General features: G+C 41.1%; 1 protein-coding gene across 1 annotated transcript in view; it reads left to right on the forward strand.

The window, feature by feature from the left end:
• Positions 1-991: 991 nt before the first annotated feature.
• The window catches only part of COL18A1 (collagen type XVIII alpha 1 chain), a 116,538-nt gene continuing 98,194 nt past the window's right edge, over positions 992-19,335 (forward strand). The window contains exons 1-2 of the mRNA XM_075283788.1: positions 992-1,102; positions 1,478-1,542. Of these exons, the coding sequence (XP_075139889.1) occupies positions 1,092-1,102; positions 1,478-1,542 (76 nt within the window). The 5' untranslated portion in view covers positions 992-1,091. The remainder of the gene's footprint in view (positions 1,103-1,477; positions 1,543-19,335) is intronic.

Genomic DNA, 19,335 nt, shown 5'->3' on the forward strand with positions numbered 1-19,335 from the left:
ATGGGGGCGGGCCCCAGCGCTGGAAATGCGATGGGGGCGTCCCCACTGCTGCTTGAGAACAGGCTCCAGTGACAGCTCTATCTTCGGCTGGATCCTCGCCTTCTTTCGTCATCTTTCTTCGGCGTCACCTTCGACACCTGCGCAGTTCGCTCTGCCAGTGAGACACTAGTAGAGCCGACTGCGCATGCCGGCCGGCGGCCATAGTTCCGAGGCCGCGATTGCGCACATGCGCAGTACGTTGCTCAGTACGATCTGTACGGCCCTCCGACGCGCGAGTGAAGTCATCCAGGCTTCGGAGGGTCTGTACAGACAGGTAAGTATCAGCAGTTCGGCAAAGACTTCGAGGAACATACCGCGCATGCGCGCAATTGCGGTCTCGGAACTATGGCCGCCGGCCGGCATGTGCAGTGGGCTCTACTAGTGTCTCACTGGCAGAGTCAACTGTGCAGGCGTCGGAGGTGACGCCGAAGAAAGACAACGAAAGAAGGGGAGGATCCAGCCGAAGATAGAGCCGTCACTGGAGCCTGTTCTTGAGCAGCAGTGGGGACACCCCCATCGCAATTCCAGCGCTGGGGCCTGCTCATCGCTGCCAGAGAACTAATTTGCATAACGGTAAAAACCGGTATTTCTAACGAACGACGCGGCGGAGATCACATCTAAAGGTAAGAGACGAATAGCCTTATTCCTACGTCTTATCCACACAAAAAAGGGTTTTAATGGTAGAATCCCTTTAACTAATGTACTTCACTTTGCTGACTTTTTGCTTTGTTTTATCAGCTACCCAATGCTAGTCTTTTTCCTAACAAATGATCTTGCACATATACTTGTTAGTGACCTATTCACAGCTCGTTTTATTAAGCAGATCCTGACAGCTAGTGTAAAGAATGCAGGCACTAATAGGCTCTGCCTTATGTAGATGAAAGGAGGAGTGTGGGCGCTAGGACCCTGCAGCCTCTAGCTCCGGTGCCCTGCACCCTCCAGTCTTATCACAAAGCAGTGCACAGCCGGGTGTGAGTGAGTGTGTGCACTGCAAAGAGTGTGTGTGGGTGCACCAGGACTCCTCCAAGACCCCCTGATCTTACACCCTGGAGATGATTCTCAGGTAGGAAGCTGCAACTTATGCATAAGGAAAGAGGATTGTATCAAATTGTATCAGAGATCATTGCTGTATTTACCTGTACTGTAAGAAGTTACATTGTATGTCCCACTATATTAGAAGATGTAGCTTTCAGGTGCCTACTTAGACTGTGCCCTCTGCCTGGCATCTTGTAACATCCATACAACTCTGTGCCCAAGTCCTTGTATTACATGTCTGAGCACTACTTGTTGAGACTCCTTTGTATGAACTTCTTCAGCAACTTGCCCCATGTTCTGCGTCTTATGCCCCCACCTACTTAATATGATCCCTATGAGCGGCATGAGGTTATGTTATGCCCCTGTACATGTCACCATGGTTTAAGACATTTTCTCCTTGCAGGTGTAAGGAGTTCTCGCTTCTCTGTGTTGCATATCTGGCCCTTCTGGTCTCATGCCAAGACAAAGGTAAGGAGAGCCTTAGCCTACATCTCAGGCTGGAGAACAACTCTTCATTCACTGGACTCTTCTCTTTTTTTTTCTTGCTTTTGAATGTCTTGTGAAGTAAAGTACATTGAAACTTCAAGGAGTTATTTAAGGATTAGGGGAGGTGATGGTGTGGGACATTGAAAGAAGTAGTGGGGGTGGGGTGACACTCATGTGATGCCCCCTTGCTGTGTTCTCCTCGATGCTAAACTCACCACTTCACCTGTTTCGCTGGTTGTGGTATTTTGTATCTAGTTACATACAAGTTCAACATAGTTGCAAGTTCAAGAAGTGTTAAAATGTCATAGGCGATGTGTATTTGTATGATCTGGGTAAAGTTTTGTGTTCAGTTGTCAGATGGGTGTCAATGACATATATCCTGAATCTATAGATCCTGAATTTGCAGATTTCCTTTACCTAGAGTGATGTAATGTGGCTCTTCTATGTGCAGTGAAACCTCTATCAGAGGACCACCCAAAACTATAAAAAAGTGGTCTTGGGGTAGGGTGGGGGTTCTTACAGAAGATGACCAGTATGTATAATATACATATCTGTTACAGCCTGGTCTGGATAAGGGAATGGTCTTCTCAAAGAGGTGGAGAAGTCTCGTGGTAACTTCAATTCTGGAATTTGTTATACACTTTTATGTCTATGCTGCTTTACTTTATTGGTTGTATCCATTGAGGATATGTCTATGATGACATTGAGCTTATCGATGACTACATGATATCTTAAGATAACCGCCAATATGCCATCCATACACCCGGCATCATTGTGTCACTGACATGTTTGGGACATGCTTATTCTTGCTCCTATAACGCCTTAAACCTGATATTCCATGTGCATTCATAGCCGAGATCCTAGCTCGTGAAAGGCCCTGTGTAGACAGATTGGATTACTTGCTTTTTCTTTTATTATATCCCTAAGCAGTAATGGACGAGTACAGAGCAACACCCGGTCATGGGCAATTTGCTCTATTCTAGCAGCAGTTTACAGGCGGCCATTCTAACCTGGTTCGGGATTTGATTTTCGCTCTCAAATAGTATCATAGTCAGTATTGCTGGAAGAATGAACTAAAAAATCACTGCAATGGTGTAGGTACACCCAGGAGACCAATTGGTTCCTTATGGTCAAACTGGATCTGTACCATGCTAAGTCTATCCATTGAATGAGTGATGTCTACCAAGGCTCGCTTTAAACATTATCATTCTAATCTGACCAATAGGTGGCACTTTTCAACTGTATATAACTGGATACCTTTGCGACATGATGATGGCATGTAGATACCTTTCCATTTTAAGCAGGCATTTCTGTACATCACAGTCTATAATTGAAATTATTTTTGGTTTCCCACCATCTTTATGGGTTAGACCAAGAATAGAGCCAGACTAAAATGGCCTATGTTTTTAGTTGGTCTCTGATAATGTACCACAATGGCAGCTGGAGTTGTCTAACTTGTCTCAATATCTGATCCTGGCTTGGAGACTAGATTCTTGTTGGTCAACCATTCTGGTTGCAAAGTGATCTACCCACAATTGTGAACATTTTGCATTGGATACCAAAACAAGGATCTGGTCAGATGGATTCTTTCTGCCCAATTGTCAGCTATTTAATAACTTTTATATTTAGCCAAGTGGATAATACATATTAATCTGCTGAATAACCGCCCCTATACTGTACCTATGGTTGGAATAATGAAGAATCTTCTGTTTTTCAACCAAATCACCTTTAGAATGCTAGAAGTCGAATCAGTTTACATTGTGTCATGTTACTGGATTATTCTTTTTGGCAGAAGAGAAGGATTCAGGTAAAGTAAGAGGGCTGAGAGATGTGTGCTGAGATTGTCACAGTGCCGGTGGGTTAATGTTTCCTGCAGAATAGGATATTATCACAAGCACTTTGAGGACTTGTAAACTGAAGAATCCATGTAAACCTGACAGTCAAATACAGGCCATGTTTTATAGTGGCTTGAATAGAAGTGAAGGTATATATTTTATATTTAGCTGCGATGCAATATTCTATTCTATAAGGTTTGTTGCAGTATTATTTATTATGCTACATTACCTATATATGCCTTGGTTTACTATAGCAAAACATTTAGACTGGGATTACTTATATTAGTTGCATTTGGCCCATTTTATGTCTAAGCTAGGTGCAGCCAATGACAAAGTTGTGTACGTTGTGTGCCATATACCGTAACTGCAATAGTGAGAATCATATGTTGGTGAACATTACTGTGCTTAATGTTTCAGTTAGGTTCACATCTGCCCATGGGTTTCTGTTCCGTTCTGCTTGGGGACCCCCCAAACGGAAACGTAATCCGAATAAAAAACCAGTTACCTAAGGAAACCTGGAGATCCCATAGACTATAATGGGGTCTGTGTGATTTCCGCTTGAAAAATGCGGAGAGAAAAGTGCTCTTGCATGGAATGATCTGAACGCAGATGTGAACCGGGCCTTACATATACATGTTGTACTTATCACTTCTCCTAATATGTGTTATTTAGTAAATACTTGAATTTCCTCTGTAACTCTACATTGTGCTGTTCCTCTGTTGTTATTCTTCTTAGAAAGTTGTGAATACATTTTCAACTGGGTGTTACCATTCTTTTTGTAAAATTGGTGTCACCATGCACAATGTTAGATTGCATAGGGACCCACCTCCAACTAGTACCACCCAGTTATCAGTTTATTCCTACATTTCTAGGAATTTCTAGGAACAGAATATATATTCCAGGATTGTTATTTCATAGGAATTACAAGTATTTTACTGCCATTGAGCATTCTACGTTACAGGCCACCCAAAATTTAGCAATTTTGGAATGGGTTGCCTGATTCTATTAGATGGATATACAGATGTAGTTGTGTTTATCTTAGGTGTGAAGTTAAAGTTTGCTACATCTGTGCATGCATTGAATGTATTTAAAGTGAACCTGTCACCATGAAAATCCAGTCTAATCTGGGGGCAGTCACCACTCCCATGACTAAATGACTGTTTTTAAGCTTAGGCTAAGGCCCCACGTTGCAGACACGCAGCATTTTTTTGTTGAAGATTTTTTTAAATTTTGTATCCAAAGCTAAGAATAGACTTTGGGGCGTTCACACTGCTGCCACTGTCCGCCCTGGGGTTTCCATCCTAAACCCTGGGGAAAACGGACAGGGGACAGCTTGCTGGCGGTCAGCTTTAAAACCCATTCATTTGAATTGGTTTTTAAAGGTAACTGCCGGTGTCCATATGCAGCCTCTCCGCCTGGAAACTGTTTTTTTTGCACAGACACAAAGTCTTGCATGTACGACTTTGTGTCCGTGCAAAAAAAAATAAACAATAGTTTCCAGGTTCCAGAACTAAGGTTCTTGACTGAGTGCTGTTTGTGATCTGTCAAAATGATAAAATGCTCTACTGTTTGGTGACTTTAAAACGCAGCTCCATTTTCACGGACCTGACTCTCCCATTGATAGTTAATGGATCACTGATGGTATTGACTTGATCATGCAGGACACAGCCAAGAATGTGACTATAGCCTAAGTCATACAGATACAGGAAGAATGGACAGCACAGATTTAGAAGGTCATCCTCCGAATACCACCTTGTGGCTATATGGCCTTATCTTGCTGGTAAACTATTTGCACTGCAGGTTACACATTTCAGGTCTTCTTGTCCCTAAAATACCTCCGAGCACCTTATTATAGCTCCATCATTGCCTGAATTATACGCACCAGAACATTTGCCATTACATGGAGGAAAGTAATCATTGCTATTTACGTAGCCACCAGGCTTGTACAACAACATACGGCCTATTGATTTTAACAAGATCTTTTACATTGCCGACATAAAACAGTTGAATGTGAGAAAACTGACCTATAAAATGGTTGAAAGGAGGCCAAATTAGCACGGAGTAAGCAAAGGATTTGGAGTCCTCTCCTCGGATCATAGTTTATGAGTTATCCGTGGATTTAGGGCATATAATAAGAGTAGACAACTTTAGTGGCTTAGTCATCAAACAAGTTGTCTGGAAGGGAAGGTAAAATGTCTGTTTAATTCACACCAAGGAGTGGCAGCAAGTGTTAGCTTAGAGGGTGCTTGTCTGGTGTGCGTTACGTCTGTGCGGTCTGGCTTCATTGATGGATTTCATTCTATGTTTACTGCAAAATACTTCTCATGTGCTCAGTCATAAAGCCACAGGGGCAGGGTAGACCCCACACAGGGAAATATGTGATGGCATGGTGTTTAACTTCAATGCAGGTGGTTTTACAGCAGCTTTATCCCTTAAAGTGGTTGCCTCATGGAAATAACCTTAGCCTATATAGACTATTAACCACCAGTCTCCTTTTTAAAGGCCCCTTGAGGCAGAATGGAGAGAAGCTCTGTAAGAGTGTGTCCCATTTTGGAGGACTAAGGTCAAAATGTCATCAAATGAGTCAACCCCTACCTACCGAGATTCACACCAGTAATTGTGTTAGATTAAATTACGTCTGATGGATCAATAAAGTTTCAATAGCTCTATTATGTATACCTAGCAAGTCACACATGGCAACACTCTCAAAAAGTGGGGAGACCTCCTGGAAGAGCGAGCTTGGGGCTCTCTCATTTTGCACTTCACGTACCAGTCACGACCCTAAAAAAGTGGCTACAATATTGGCTTGCCCACATCACAAAAAATGGTACGGCCTTTGCCAAGGAGGTGTTATGTTGCTGACACTTGCAGTGCTCCGAGAAAAGTAGAAGTCTGATGTTGATGTAAGATGTTTCACCAGGCCCAATAGGCAAACAAATATCTAGTGACTGATCTAGTGAAGAGATATGGTCTTTCTTGTACAGTATGCGAATCAATACCTTTCCTGAGGCCCGGTTCACATCTGGGTTCGGGTTTCCATTCGGGAAGTCTGCTTGGGGACCCCCAAAATGGAAACCTATATGCATAGAAAAGCGGTTATCCGGAAAACATGCAGACCCCATAGACTATAATGGGGTCTGTGTGGTTTCTGCTCGGTTTCCGCATGAAACATGCGGAGAGAAAAGTCCTGCAAGCAGCACTTTTCTCTCTGCATGTGTCGTGCGGAAACTGAATTGAAACTACGTGGACCCCAGTATAATCTATGGGGTCCGCGTGTTTTCCCAGATAATCGCTTTTCTATCCGTATAGATTTGGGTCCCCAAGTGGACTCGAAACCCGAACGCAGATGTGAATCGGGTCTGCGTCAAGAATTCTAGTAGGACACAAACTATTTCCAAGATGAGATAGAGTTAATAAAATAACTAGAAGAGTTATATAGAGCTGTATATATTGTAACATGGTATTAGGTTGTCATGACTTGCATATTATCTGGTCCCAGGTATTACCGTTCCCAGCTTTACTTGTAGGTATCAGTCTTGTTAAACCCTAAATTAGCATGAATTAATTCAAGGTGGTTGTTATGTCTTATGTCTTCCAGTTGTGCAGCTGGATATTAAACCCAAACACATCAGAGTCTTCCCAAGCCTGTACTAATCCCATAGTCACTGTCTTTGTTATGACCTCTGCCGTGTAGTCATTTGTCCCATATTTATTAGCCACAACCACCCTGTGTGATTGGAGAGAGCTGGTAAAGACTTTCGGAAATGATCGAGTCCACACACAGATATGCTCACTTGAGAATCCCTTTTGATGTGGTTTTTCCTTTTTTGTTAATCTGCAATTATCGAGCTGGATTCCTGAGTAAGCATTCCTGGAGGAGGTACAGGCTGTGACATGGCCTGTGGAGGGAAGAATGTGAAGAATTGTAAACCTGTCCCCTCCATACTGAAGGAAGACGTTTGGAATACAGATAATAGCATCATCTACTTGATCTGTCTTTGTTAAGTCTGGCTTTTGTAATGCCTCGGCAGCTTCCTATTCTCCGTTCAGTGCTGGTTGGCTCTACAATGTGGTATCTTAGTTGATGGACCTCCTTGTTAGGTGTCTTAGAACCTAATAGCTGTGCCTTAAAAAAATGATGGACTTCACATGTAGAATCCACTCCGATTTACAGCATGAGGTATAAAAGAGAAACCTATGAATAACTAAGACATTATATGGCAGTCAGAAGTGTGGGGAAATATCTGGCCAATGAGAAAACCTTTCTTATCAAGAATCTACAAACAAGTACTTTGGATCAGCGAGCAAACGAGAGAGTGGAATAACTAGACAGGTCTAAGACCTGATGGGTAATAAAAAGCAAGAACCAAGAAGGTTGACCTGCTTTACTTCAGAAAAACTAGATCAGGATGTGAACTGTGATCTATTGATCCTACATAAAATGACTATTGGACAATACAGTAATACTTGGATGTGTACACTTTTAACATTTGTGTGAAGATCTTCTGGGCCCTACCATTTACTCCTAATTTCTATGGTTGAGCCGATCTTGAGATTTCAGGATCGATTTTAAAATCCGATTTCCGGTCATTTTCCAGCCGATCGCGATCATGAAATTTGCTCACTCGCCGATTGGGATCCGATCTTTCCCGATCCCGATCACTCAACCCTAGTCAATGCTTCTCTATGAGAAAAGTCACTTTTAGGGTTCAGCCGATCTTGAGATTTAAAAATATGATTTCCGATCATTTTCTAGCCTATCCCGATCGTGAAATTTGCTCAATCGCATTTCCGATCCCAATCGCTCAACCCTACTAATTTCCAAAAACATACTGCTACATTTTTGTCCCTACGGTTTATCACCGCTCTTACCAGTTCCTGTGGACCACGTTGACCAAATTCACCAATTTCATTGGGACAGGCCACCATCTAATATGCTGTAGACCAGCTGACTCTTCTCCAACCTCTTCTCCAACGGCAGTTGTTGAGGGAAATAAGTATTTCAACTATCTGATTCTTTTTTTTTATCTGTCAAGGAGATAAGTCACTACCTGAGGAGCCAAGCATGCATGTGTATAAGAGAATCAAGAGACAGAGATGTCGGCTGAACCAGTGTTTGTCTAACAGCTATTTAATAAGTATGGCCAGCTTTAGGCAAGTTTAATAAAATCCCACACAATACCTTCAATGTTCTCTACCTGTACATTATAAGTGAAAATCCTACAGATAAGGACAATGGACACTGGCGCCCTTTGTTGATGGCTTGTCACGTACAACCCCCTGGTACAATTGAAAGATAAACAAGCCCCCTGGAAAGTTGTCAGTGCCAGCAATTGTATGGCACCTCTTCCTGACAAATGACTTGCTTTGGCTCGGGTCCATGGAGCAACATTAAACTCTACATGTAGATAAAGGAAGTGTGTTATTAACAAACAGGGCTCCAAAAAGTGATTCTCAGGCATCTATTGGGTCTTATCCAAAAAAAGGTTAAGAACCCCAAGACAGATGAGTCATACCAAGATAGAGATCCGGCCCTACGGCTTATATTTATAGTTAACAATTTCAATGAATTTGAGTTCTTTTCCCAGCCTTTTAGGCACATTTATTTGTTTTATTTTATTTTTAGCAGAAGTTTTCCATTATTTGAGGAATCTGCATAAATTGTCATAAAAGTAAAAGAAAAATGTGACACAATCTCAGATGGTAAAATGTCCCTCCATGGTTATATATTTAGAATACATTATGTAGTCGGCGCTCTCTGATTTGGATGTGTGCCAGGAGCTATTCAGTCGTGTGACACTAAAAAACTACCATATACAGTATGGACAAAAACATAGTCTACATTTTTCAGTAAATATCTAATTCGTGTTTCAAAATTCAGAACTAATTTCTGTAGGTATCAATGTTAAATGTCTACGGTACTGAAAACAGTCAATTCCATATCTGTCCCATCAGGCAAAACATGTCTGGTCCTTCAAAATTTGTCTTGGTTCTAAATGTTTCATTTAGGCCTGGTTCACATCTGCATTAGGGTTGCCATTCGGAGAGTCCACTTGGGGCCCCCAAGATGGAAACCTATATGCATTAAAAAGCGGTTACCTTCAGGAAATATGTGGACCCCATAGACTATAATGAGGTCCGTGTGGTTTCAGAAACATGCAGAGAGAAAAGTGCTACTCGCAGTACTTTTCTCTCCAAATGTTTTGTGTGGACACCGAGTGGAAACCACACGGACCCTATTATCATCTATGAGGTCCATGGGTTTCCCAGGTAACCGCTTTTTAATGCATATAGGTTTCCGTTCCAGGGGGTCCCCAAGTGGATTCCCCTAACGGAAACTCAAACGCAGATGACATGACATGAGCAGCGACATGACATGAATGATTGTCCTTGGAAAAAACAATCCATATGGAGGAAAATACCTATTCATGTAAATTGTGGCATCTACAAGTCTATGGTGACCCATAAGGTACTCATCACCTTCAGATATCAACTGAGAGTTACTCCTTCTGACTCCTTCATAAGCATGCACACTTTTTGAATAGGGAGAGGGGACTATGTCAGTGGCCTCCTCTGAGAACAAAAGTATCAGGCATGAAAACTTCAACATTGACTGTCACCCAACATCTACCATGAAGAGAGAGTTTGGACAGTACCAAACATGAGTGTGTTGGCTGTCAGGATCAGCCTGCGTTGCTTTATTTTATGAAGGTAGTCATCTCGTAAAGATTGGATAGGCAGTGTACTTCAAGACAAAAATTGAAATGTTGGGTTTAGTCATACTTGGCTTCCCACCACCTAAACCCTTACCATTTAGAGTTCATAAAGTGGGTCCCTACCTGCTTTCTACAAGGCAGCGACTGCTTGAAGCAATCACCTGGTTACAGATATTTTGACTTGGAAATAGTACATTCAGTCCCTATGAAGGGTTAGACTAAAAAGACTTCTTGATTTATCCACTTTATTTTTCTTTAGAACACATGCCCAGTTCTCCATACATTGCAATATCTATAGTTCCAACTATAGGAGCACATTGCGGCGCTTGCACGGACCTGCATATGGCAGACACCATCTTCTGTCCTCACCCTTGCTTTATAGTTTTGGAATGAATTTGGGACCGCACGGTATGAACCCAATAGTGCCTACCTTTTGCAGTTTTTTGGTATGTTCTACCTTGTTCTTATTGCCTCCATATTCTGATCATTTTATTATCATCAGCAATAGAGAAACTGTATTAAATAGAATTCTACTGTTCATTTACCATATTGGCTAACAACTATTGATTTGTAGCTTTTTACAACCTACTAAATCAGATCCTTAAAAATTGGCTTTGATTCATAGAATATTTCCGCCTGGCTATCTAATTCTTGGCTCTGCTCTCTTTTATTCGATAAAGACTTGCCACATGAATGCCTTTGTAGGGAAATGTGTTCAGGTGTCGCCACCAGACTACTATGTCTGCCAGTTTCTAACTTTTTACACCATCTTTGGGTTAAAATAATCTCATGAGTCATGTATTGCTAGACTACAAGAAAACAGATTCTAGTGTACTTAGCAATGGGATTTCCTTTACTGATCTAATAGATGCCTGTGGGACTTAACTAGGAAAATCAGAAGGACATTACAATTTAGTATGCAAAAAAACAAACACTAATTTGCTCTTGTAGTTTCCATGACAATTGCCAATGTTTAATTATGACACAATGGGGACCACACACAATGAGCGGCTTGTTTGTAGAGTTCACAAGAGATTGGACCATTTTTCATTAGTCATCTTCCAGTTTATATAATGGACAGCTGCTTTGGTCATTATATCAGAAGATCTTCTACTCAAGACATTTTTAGCATGCTATTCCTGATATGATAAACATAATATATTGGAACATTGGGTCAGGATGAGAGATGAGCGAACAGTAAAATGTTCGAGGTTCGATATTCGTTTTGAGTAGCCCCTCAATATTCGACTACTCGAATCAAATATCAAACCCTATTATAGTCTATGGGGGGAAAATGCTCGTTTCAGAGGTAGGCAACATTCAATCAAATTATACTTACCAAGTCCACGAGTGAGGGTCGGGCTGGATCCTCCGAGAAGTCTTCTCCTTGCAGCGTCCCCGCGGCATCTTCCGGCTCTGAATTCACTCTGCCAGGCATCGGGCCTGGGCAGAGCCGACTGCGCATGCCCGCACTACAAGCAGACATGCGCAGTTGGCTCTGCCCAGGCCCGATGCCTGGCAGAGTGAATTCAGAGCCGGAAGACGCCGCGGGGACGCTGCACGGAGAAGACTTCTAAAGGTAGGAGAAGAACCAGCGTTGATTGGCCGACTGTATAGCATTCGGTCAATCAATGCTGGTTCTGCATCGAACTTTTATATTCGAATAGTGAGTGGTACTCGATCGAGTACGAGTATTTCGAATACCGTAGTATTCGATCGAATACCTACTCGATCGAGTACTACTCGCTCATCGGTAGTCAGGATCCAAAATGCCTTTTTAAAGGCAGCCCATGGCAATTCTATATAGGCATACTTCTGTCTCTACCTTGAGCTCTACCATTTCAGGTGATCCTGCCTAATATGAATTTAGTCTAAACCAAGTATCACTTCATGTATGAAAGGGCTCAGTGTTGGATTCTACTACATTCTTCCCACTTCTACTCTTATGACTTTAGACCTTTAGATAGTCTCACTTTTATCTCGTAAACTCAAGGAGGTCGCTGAAAATTTTGTCCATATCCCTCCCCCCTTTTCCAAGTTCTCATGTCTTATCTTTATTAGTTTCCTGATATCAACCTTGGGGACCAACATACTGTATAACCTCCAATAGAAAACCTTATGGAATAATTTTGCAAAAAATTCAGTAATGGCAGAAAGTTCATACCGATGTATGACAATAAAATATTTATTACAGATATATAGTATATTATTTTTATTTTAATGTTGTCTTGTATGTCTGGTGGAGATCATTTGGCTGTTATCCTATGGAGTGACAGATGATAATTGAATGTAAACAGTGAGATAGTGATTTGTCACATTGTTGTCAAAGCCTAAGACAGCAACTTTAGATCTAAAATCAATGATCTACTCGGGGCTTTTGCTATCTGTTTGAGAAGTAATCTTGTACATAGTCCCACACTTGGTGACTGACCACACGTTCCCGATAGTGGACTAAATGTTCTTTGTTGGCTAAAATTACTTAAAATTTATTATCATTGAATATCCTCTGTTGCCAAGTAAAAACAGTACTTGACCTCTCCACAGGGCTCTAGATATTAATGTGCTACACATTTTCCCAACCACGTCTTCTCAAAGAATTTGAAAGGACAAACCCTGGTCAGAAGAAAAGGTCCCGTTCTGTATTCTGCGAACAGTGGGTGTCCTAAAGCTGGATCCCTTTTGTTTTTGCTCATTGAAGTATTAAAAATGATTTCTCAACATTCTTATTATAAGCCACGTGATTGTTACTAGTGTATATGTGACAGGACATTTCTTATAACCTAAGAAACTGGATCTGTCATACAATCTTTTGCTTCGGGTTCATTGGTTGGGTCAAATGTCTTGATGGCTTCAAAAAGGGGCAAACGTGGATAGGTTTGTGTCTCTCAGTAAAATTTGTCGAAACTTAGGAGAACCCAATATGGCCAAATGTTACCATGTTTTTTGGCATATTTTATTAATCTCATGGTGGCCTGTGAATGTATCCTTCATGATAAAAAGAGAAGGTCAAGTTATAGGGATGGCACTCTTAAAGGTGTTAAATTTCTATCCGTGATAATTGGATAAATGGTTGTCTGCCTGGGAATAGTCAAATCTGTTCTAAAGTCAAAGAAACTCAATCAAAATAGGCTTTTGTTCCTCGCAATATGACAGAGCCGCTCTTAGGCTACTACAGATTTAGTTACTGATCTCACTTAGCACAAAGATAAGCTGTAATATACTACTGTTAGGACTAAGGCCTTTCTCTTTCTTGAGGTCACCCTTGACAAGCCCAGTCGATGTTGGAATGCTACTTATTTCAATACAGCGTCTTGGAAAGGAAGCTTTCTCAGAGAGAACAAAGCAAATACAACTATTTTTGTTTCTTTTACGATGGTAGTAGTTTGTATAGTTTTTTACTCTAGACTTAAAAGCTGATGCCTATCTCTATTGCAGTTTACATGTCATGAAAATATTGGACCCCCTTAATGTTTTCAAAAGTGACAATTGACAGTACTAACTGTGATCTTCTTAAATGGTTTGTTGGTACTTTTAATCCTTGGCCTATCCTTAGGATATGACATCAATGTATAATTGGCAATGGGTATAAAGGAAAAAGTATGTTTTTGTACTGTGTTAGCCAGTGGGTACAAAATCTAAAAAAACTAAAAACTTTTTTAATGACTAACTTAATAATGATGACAGATTACAAGCTTTCGAGATAACTCTGATCCCTTCCTCAGGTATACCTGAGGAAGGAATCAGAGTTATCCTGAAAGCTTGTAATCTGTCATCATTATTAAGTTAGTCATTAAAAAAAGGTATCAACTACTGAAGACTCTCAAGTTTTTTGTTTTTTATAATTGGCAATAAGTGAGTTTGAGCTGCAGTACCACACCTAGCCACACTTATATGTATGGCACTATACGTAGACAAACAATGAAGGGTACATGATACTTCAGTAAATGGTGGTGATTAGAGATGAGCGAACAGTAAAATGTTTGAGGTTCGATATTCGTTTCGAGTAGCCCCTCAATATCCGACTACTCGAATCGAATATCGAACCCTATTATAGTCTATGGGGGGAAAATGCTCGTTTCAGGGGTAGGCAACGTTCGATCAAATTATACTTACCAAGTCCACGAGTGAGGGTCGGGCTGGATCCTCCGAGAAGTCTTCTCCGTGCAGCATCCCCGCGGCATCTTCCGGCTCTGAATTCACTCTGCCAGGCATCGGACCTGGGCAGAGCCGACTGCGCATGCCTGCACTACAAGTGGACATGCGCAGTCGGCTCTGCCCAGGCCGATGCCTGGCAGAGTGAATGAAGAGCTGGAAGACGCCGCGGGAAAGCTGCACGGAGAAGACTTCTAAAGGTAGGAGACTGTATAGCATTCGGCCAATCAATGCTGGTTCTGCATCGAACTTTTACATTCGAACAGCGAGTGGTACTCGATCGAGTACGAATATTTCGAATACCGTAGTATTCGATCGAATATCTACTCGATCGAGTACTACTCGCTCATCTCTAGTGGTGATCCCAGGACTCAGACCCAAACCAAGAGTGTGTGACACTTGAGTGGTTCTGAATTGGTCAGGGTCCAAGAGGTCAGGTCCAGTCTCGATGTCCTCTTTGCCATTTGGTGAGACTGAGCCTCATAACAAAATAGGTGCTTACCACCTGACGCCCCTGGGTCTAAGTGCAAATCTAGGCGCAATCATTTTTGTGTCGTAACTGAATATGGCAGAGGTGGTGTTCACCCCCATGACCTACCAACTTTACCTATTGTAGGACAAGTGACTATTTTATTCCCACGTAGTGTTTTGATAAATCCCACCATTATTATTTCAGGCCATGATTTATGTTTAGATATTTTATGTGTAGTATTATATGAGTTTTATAGATCTTTTTATTTGAGTAGATAGATGGACGGATAGATAGAGAGATAGACAGAGAGATGGATACATAAATGGATAGATAGATGACCTCATTTTTATTTTTATGAAATATATATTTTTTCTTGTAGTGGAAAGTTTTGATCTGTATCCTAGCAATCCAAGGCTCCCTTCTAAGGATTACAATCTGCTCTTTCTATTCTAAGTCGGTCTCTGAGTCATTTATCTGTGGTGAGTGAGCGTTAAATAAAATTCTAAGGGTTCATCTATCCCAATAAGCCCCAATGTGCTAATAATCTTCATTCAGTTCCCTCTACATGATGGAAAAGGCTGACATTGTCCTTGCGATGAATGGTGCCTTTGTTTATTTGGTTGCCGGGTAAATCACAAGTCTGTCTGGTCTCTGAGACAAAAGTTATATTAAAGCAGGTGAAATGACCCTAGTGCATGTACTCGGTTCTCTTACAAGAGATTTCAGTTCTTGGGAATGAGACTAGGGGTCAGGACTACGGGGCTAAGAAGAGGTTAGCACATGGCATGAAATACATGTGAAAATACTGTCTGTGAAGGCCACAAAGTGCCATTGTCTGGATAATCAGCTTAAGGTGAAGCTTCGGCCTTGGAGTCACTTTAAAGAAAGTGCTGGAAATGACACAAATACTTCTCATTCTAAAGATGGGCCTACACATTAGATTTGTGTCAGCTGGACCACGCTAGTTTTACTGCGACTTGCTAACCATTTTATGTGTATTTAGACCTTTCGATGACGGATGTGTGGATAGAGATGGATTAGGCTGTTGGATTTCAGTATGCCCAATCATTTGTTCTCTGGAGGCGGCAGAATAAGCTGGTTATATAAATTTGATAATTGTCCAGCTATTGTTCTTTCAATCAACAGCTAGCCCTTCTATCTGCCCCAGATACATGCACACTTGTCTTGGCCAAGTCTTGATGCATTCAACAAAGGAGGAGTGTAGGCCATGTCTGATAGTGATTTATATTCCCGAGAAGAAAAGAATCACACATGTTGAAATCCAACTGCATGATCCTTATCTCCTCTTACGTCTGCAATGGGGGATGAATTAAGAGTCCACCATATAAATAGATAGCCAGCTGACCCTGCTGAAATTGGCAGATTCGGGAAGTGTCAATGTAATGTGTATGCCAAGTTTACTCCCCGCTCCTTATACTTGTCTTTTTTTGGGTGAGAAGGAATGTCTGCCAGTCGATGGCTACAGTTGATGGGTAGTCAATCCATATTGTATGGCAAGCCTAAGACAACTGTTCCTTCTGACATTCTCTCTTCCCTGCCATGCATAAACACAGCAGAGAGTGCATGTATTTTTAATAGAACAAAGACAATACGCTGATATCCCCACATATATTCACCCTATCCCACTGAAATCTGCTGTTTGGGTTAGCATTCATCTGTTGTGTATAGTCCCCTTATGGCCACACCCAGAAAGTTGGAATCTATACATTTATAATATACATATTATGGCTGCCAATCCTGTCCCAAGACTCCAAACCGTGGATATAATGGCCCAAGCTAGAAGTATGCTAGTGATCTATGCTACTTTGTAAGTATGAGCCCTTAGACCCCCTGTCGGACCATTTAATATGGACACGCCACCACCATCTACATACAGTCTGAGAGTTTCTGCTTTAAGCCTTAGAAGCTTCTCAATAACATCCTACGGTGCTGGGAAATTTTGACTAGTATTGTTAATGGAGGCTACTTACACAATACTGACATTGTGACTCGGCTTTAAGTTGTGTCCCTTTTATTTTGTACTGGAATGTGCTGGACTGAGGTTTGTATGCAATGTTATCTGAAACTTGTCTACCACAAATACAAGAGCAGAGTTCCAGATTTCTGAAATGCAAGTGCTTGCATGGGCATGTTGTGAATTGTTGCCTCTACAAAATAGCCATGTAACAATGACCTAAAAATGGTTGGCTGGGTTTGAGTCAGCTTTGGCAATGTCCTGGTCTTCTTCCCAAACTCCCCATTCAGTCCCTTTGAAAGATTTTAGGTTGCTATGAGATCATGGTTTTTTAAGATGGTGGGATGTAAAAAGCCAAAATACATGAAGGAAATGTTAATTGGTGAAATAGTTCCACAGAATGAGGACCTGTATCCATGAAGTCGTAAAATTAGTGATTTCTGATCGTGCCGATTTGCCTAGTGAAAATACAACACCGATATTTGATAAAATTGTTTTGTTATTGATAAAAATTCATTACATACAAAACATTATGCATTTATTGGCATCATATAATTAGAATTAAAAATATTCATATTATTTTGAAGTCGGAGTCGGTAACTTTTTGATCAATTTCGGCCAAAATTGGCCCTGACTGTGCAACCCTACCTCATAGTCTTGGCTATAATCAAAGTTCAATTAAAGATGGCAGTATATGTAGGACGACTGTATTGATGGAAATGTTCATCATTTGTCAGTGGCTCTAAAAATTGTTATAATGGTATTAACTTTCCAAAACCATCTTTTTCACAAAAGATAACCTGCAAATTTCTCATGGCTGATAGCTATGCAAGGTATATAGGAAACTTAAGCACCTCCACCAACTACACCTCTTTTTATTCTTCAATAGGCTCTGCTCCACCGATTCTGGTTCTGTTGGAATTTTTTCTCTTGCCCCCACCATTCCTGAGCAATTCTTTCTGGTAGTTTCAGCACAGTTATGCCCTCTGCTGTCAGGTGGGCGGTTCCAGACTGTCCCCTCCAGACCCGGACCGCCTTCCTGATAGTAGAAAGAATATAATTGTGCCAAAACTACCGGAAATGATTGCTCAGGAATGGTGGGGGCTAGAGAAAAAATTCCAACTGTGCCAGAATCAATGGAATGACGACTATTGACAGATGTATTGCGTTGGTGGTTAAAGGTCCTATTAAAGGAGCATATATAGAATGCTAAATCTATTTTTATGTATTTAACCCCATCACATTCCATAGCACTTTACAGATATTGTCAACACTATCCCGTTTAGGACTCACAATCTATAGTCTTTGGGAGGAAACCCACACAGACATAGGTGGACCATACAAACTCCTTGTCCTTGCCTCAATTCGAACAGAGGACTCCAGCGTTTCAAGGCATCAGTGCTAACTAGAGTTGATTCGAATAGTATTCGAAACATAGTTTTGAATACCTCGAATGGGAGCGGCCGAACAGCAACAGCGCGCCGGCAGCTTCCATTCATTCCTATGGAGCGAGGTATTCGAAACTAGAGTTTCGAATACTATTCGCTCATCTCTAGTGCTAACCACTGGGCCACCGTGCTCTCCATGAACTATTATTCTTGACCAACATAAAAGTTATGTGCCATATGCCAATTATGGCTTTAAGACCTATCTATGTTCATTGAACAGAATGATGACCTTTCATGTATATACAAGAGGTTAGTCAAAATGTTTCAAAGTAATTTTTTAATTAGTCATTTAAAAAAAAAAAAAAATTCTAAATTGTATGAAATATTAACCAGTAATAAGATATTGGGTGTATCATTTATTTCCCCAGAAGGAACATTTGAAGATACGGAAATGAGTTATCTTTGATCATAGTAAAAGAATAAACATATTTTCCGGGTTTGTCATAGAAATTCTGCAGCTGCGATGAGGACTCAGTGGGGGCACTTACTTCTCCTTGTCATGATCTCCGTAGTCAGGAAAATGTATTGTTATTGTTTCCTCTCTTTCTTTTTTGTCTAGAAATAATACATGAAGTAACAACAATTTCAATAGTCTTATAACATCTCGAGACTGTAAAAACATTTTATGCCATAGATATGTCCCTTATCCATTGGTGAACCAAAACATACCCTGCAGCTGCAGTAATGGATCAGCCCTTGGGGACTGAATTATTAGAGAGGCTGTATAAGCTATTATGGCCAAGGAACCTACTAGAAAGGGTTCTTTACTTTTAGCAACTAGCATTGATCTGAAATTTGGCAAGAGTCTGTAAGTTATTTGCTATACCAATTAGGACCCTAGGTTCAGATCTTGGGGCCACGGCTGTATAAACAGTTTGCGTTTGCTTACATACAGATGTTGGAAAGTAAAATCTGTATTTCAGAAACGGTTAATTTTTAAGGGTGCAAACTAGCTCTCCTCCAAATGGAAAGGTTACAATTCAGTTGTAATTTTTTCTCTAATGCCCTCCATTCCTGAGCAATTGATGCTGTTAGTTTCAGCACTCAGTATTAGACTCCCTACCATCGGATACGTATTCTCCAAATGTCTGCTCCAGCCCAAAACCAAACTCCAGACAGCAGAATCTAATTAGCATATTAGATGCTTAGGCTAACAGCACAGATTGCTCAGGAATGG

The sequence above is a fragment of the Leptodactylus fuscus genome, chromosome 8 (genome assembly GCF_031893055.1).
Source record: "Leptodactylus fuscus isolate aLepFus1 chromosome 8, aLepFus1.hap2, whole genome shotgun sequence".
Taxonomy (NCBI): domain Eukaryota; kingdom Metazoa; phylum Chordata; class Amphibia; order Anura; family Leptodactylidae; genus Leptodactylus; species Leptodactylus fuscus.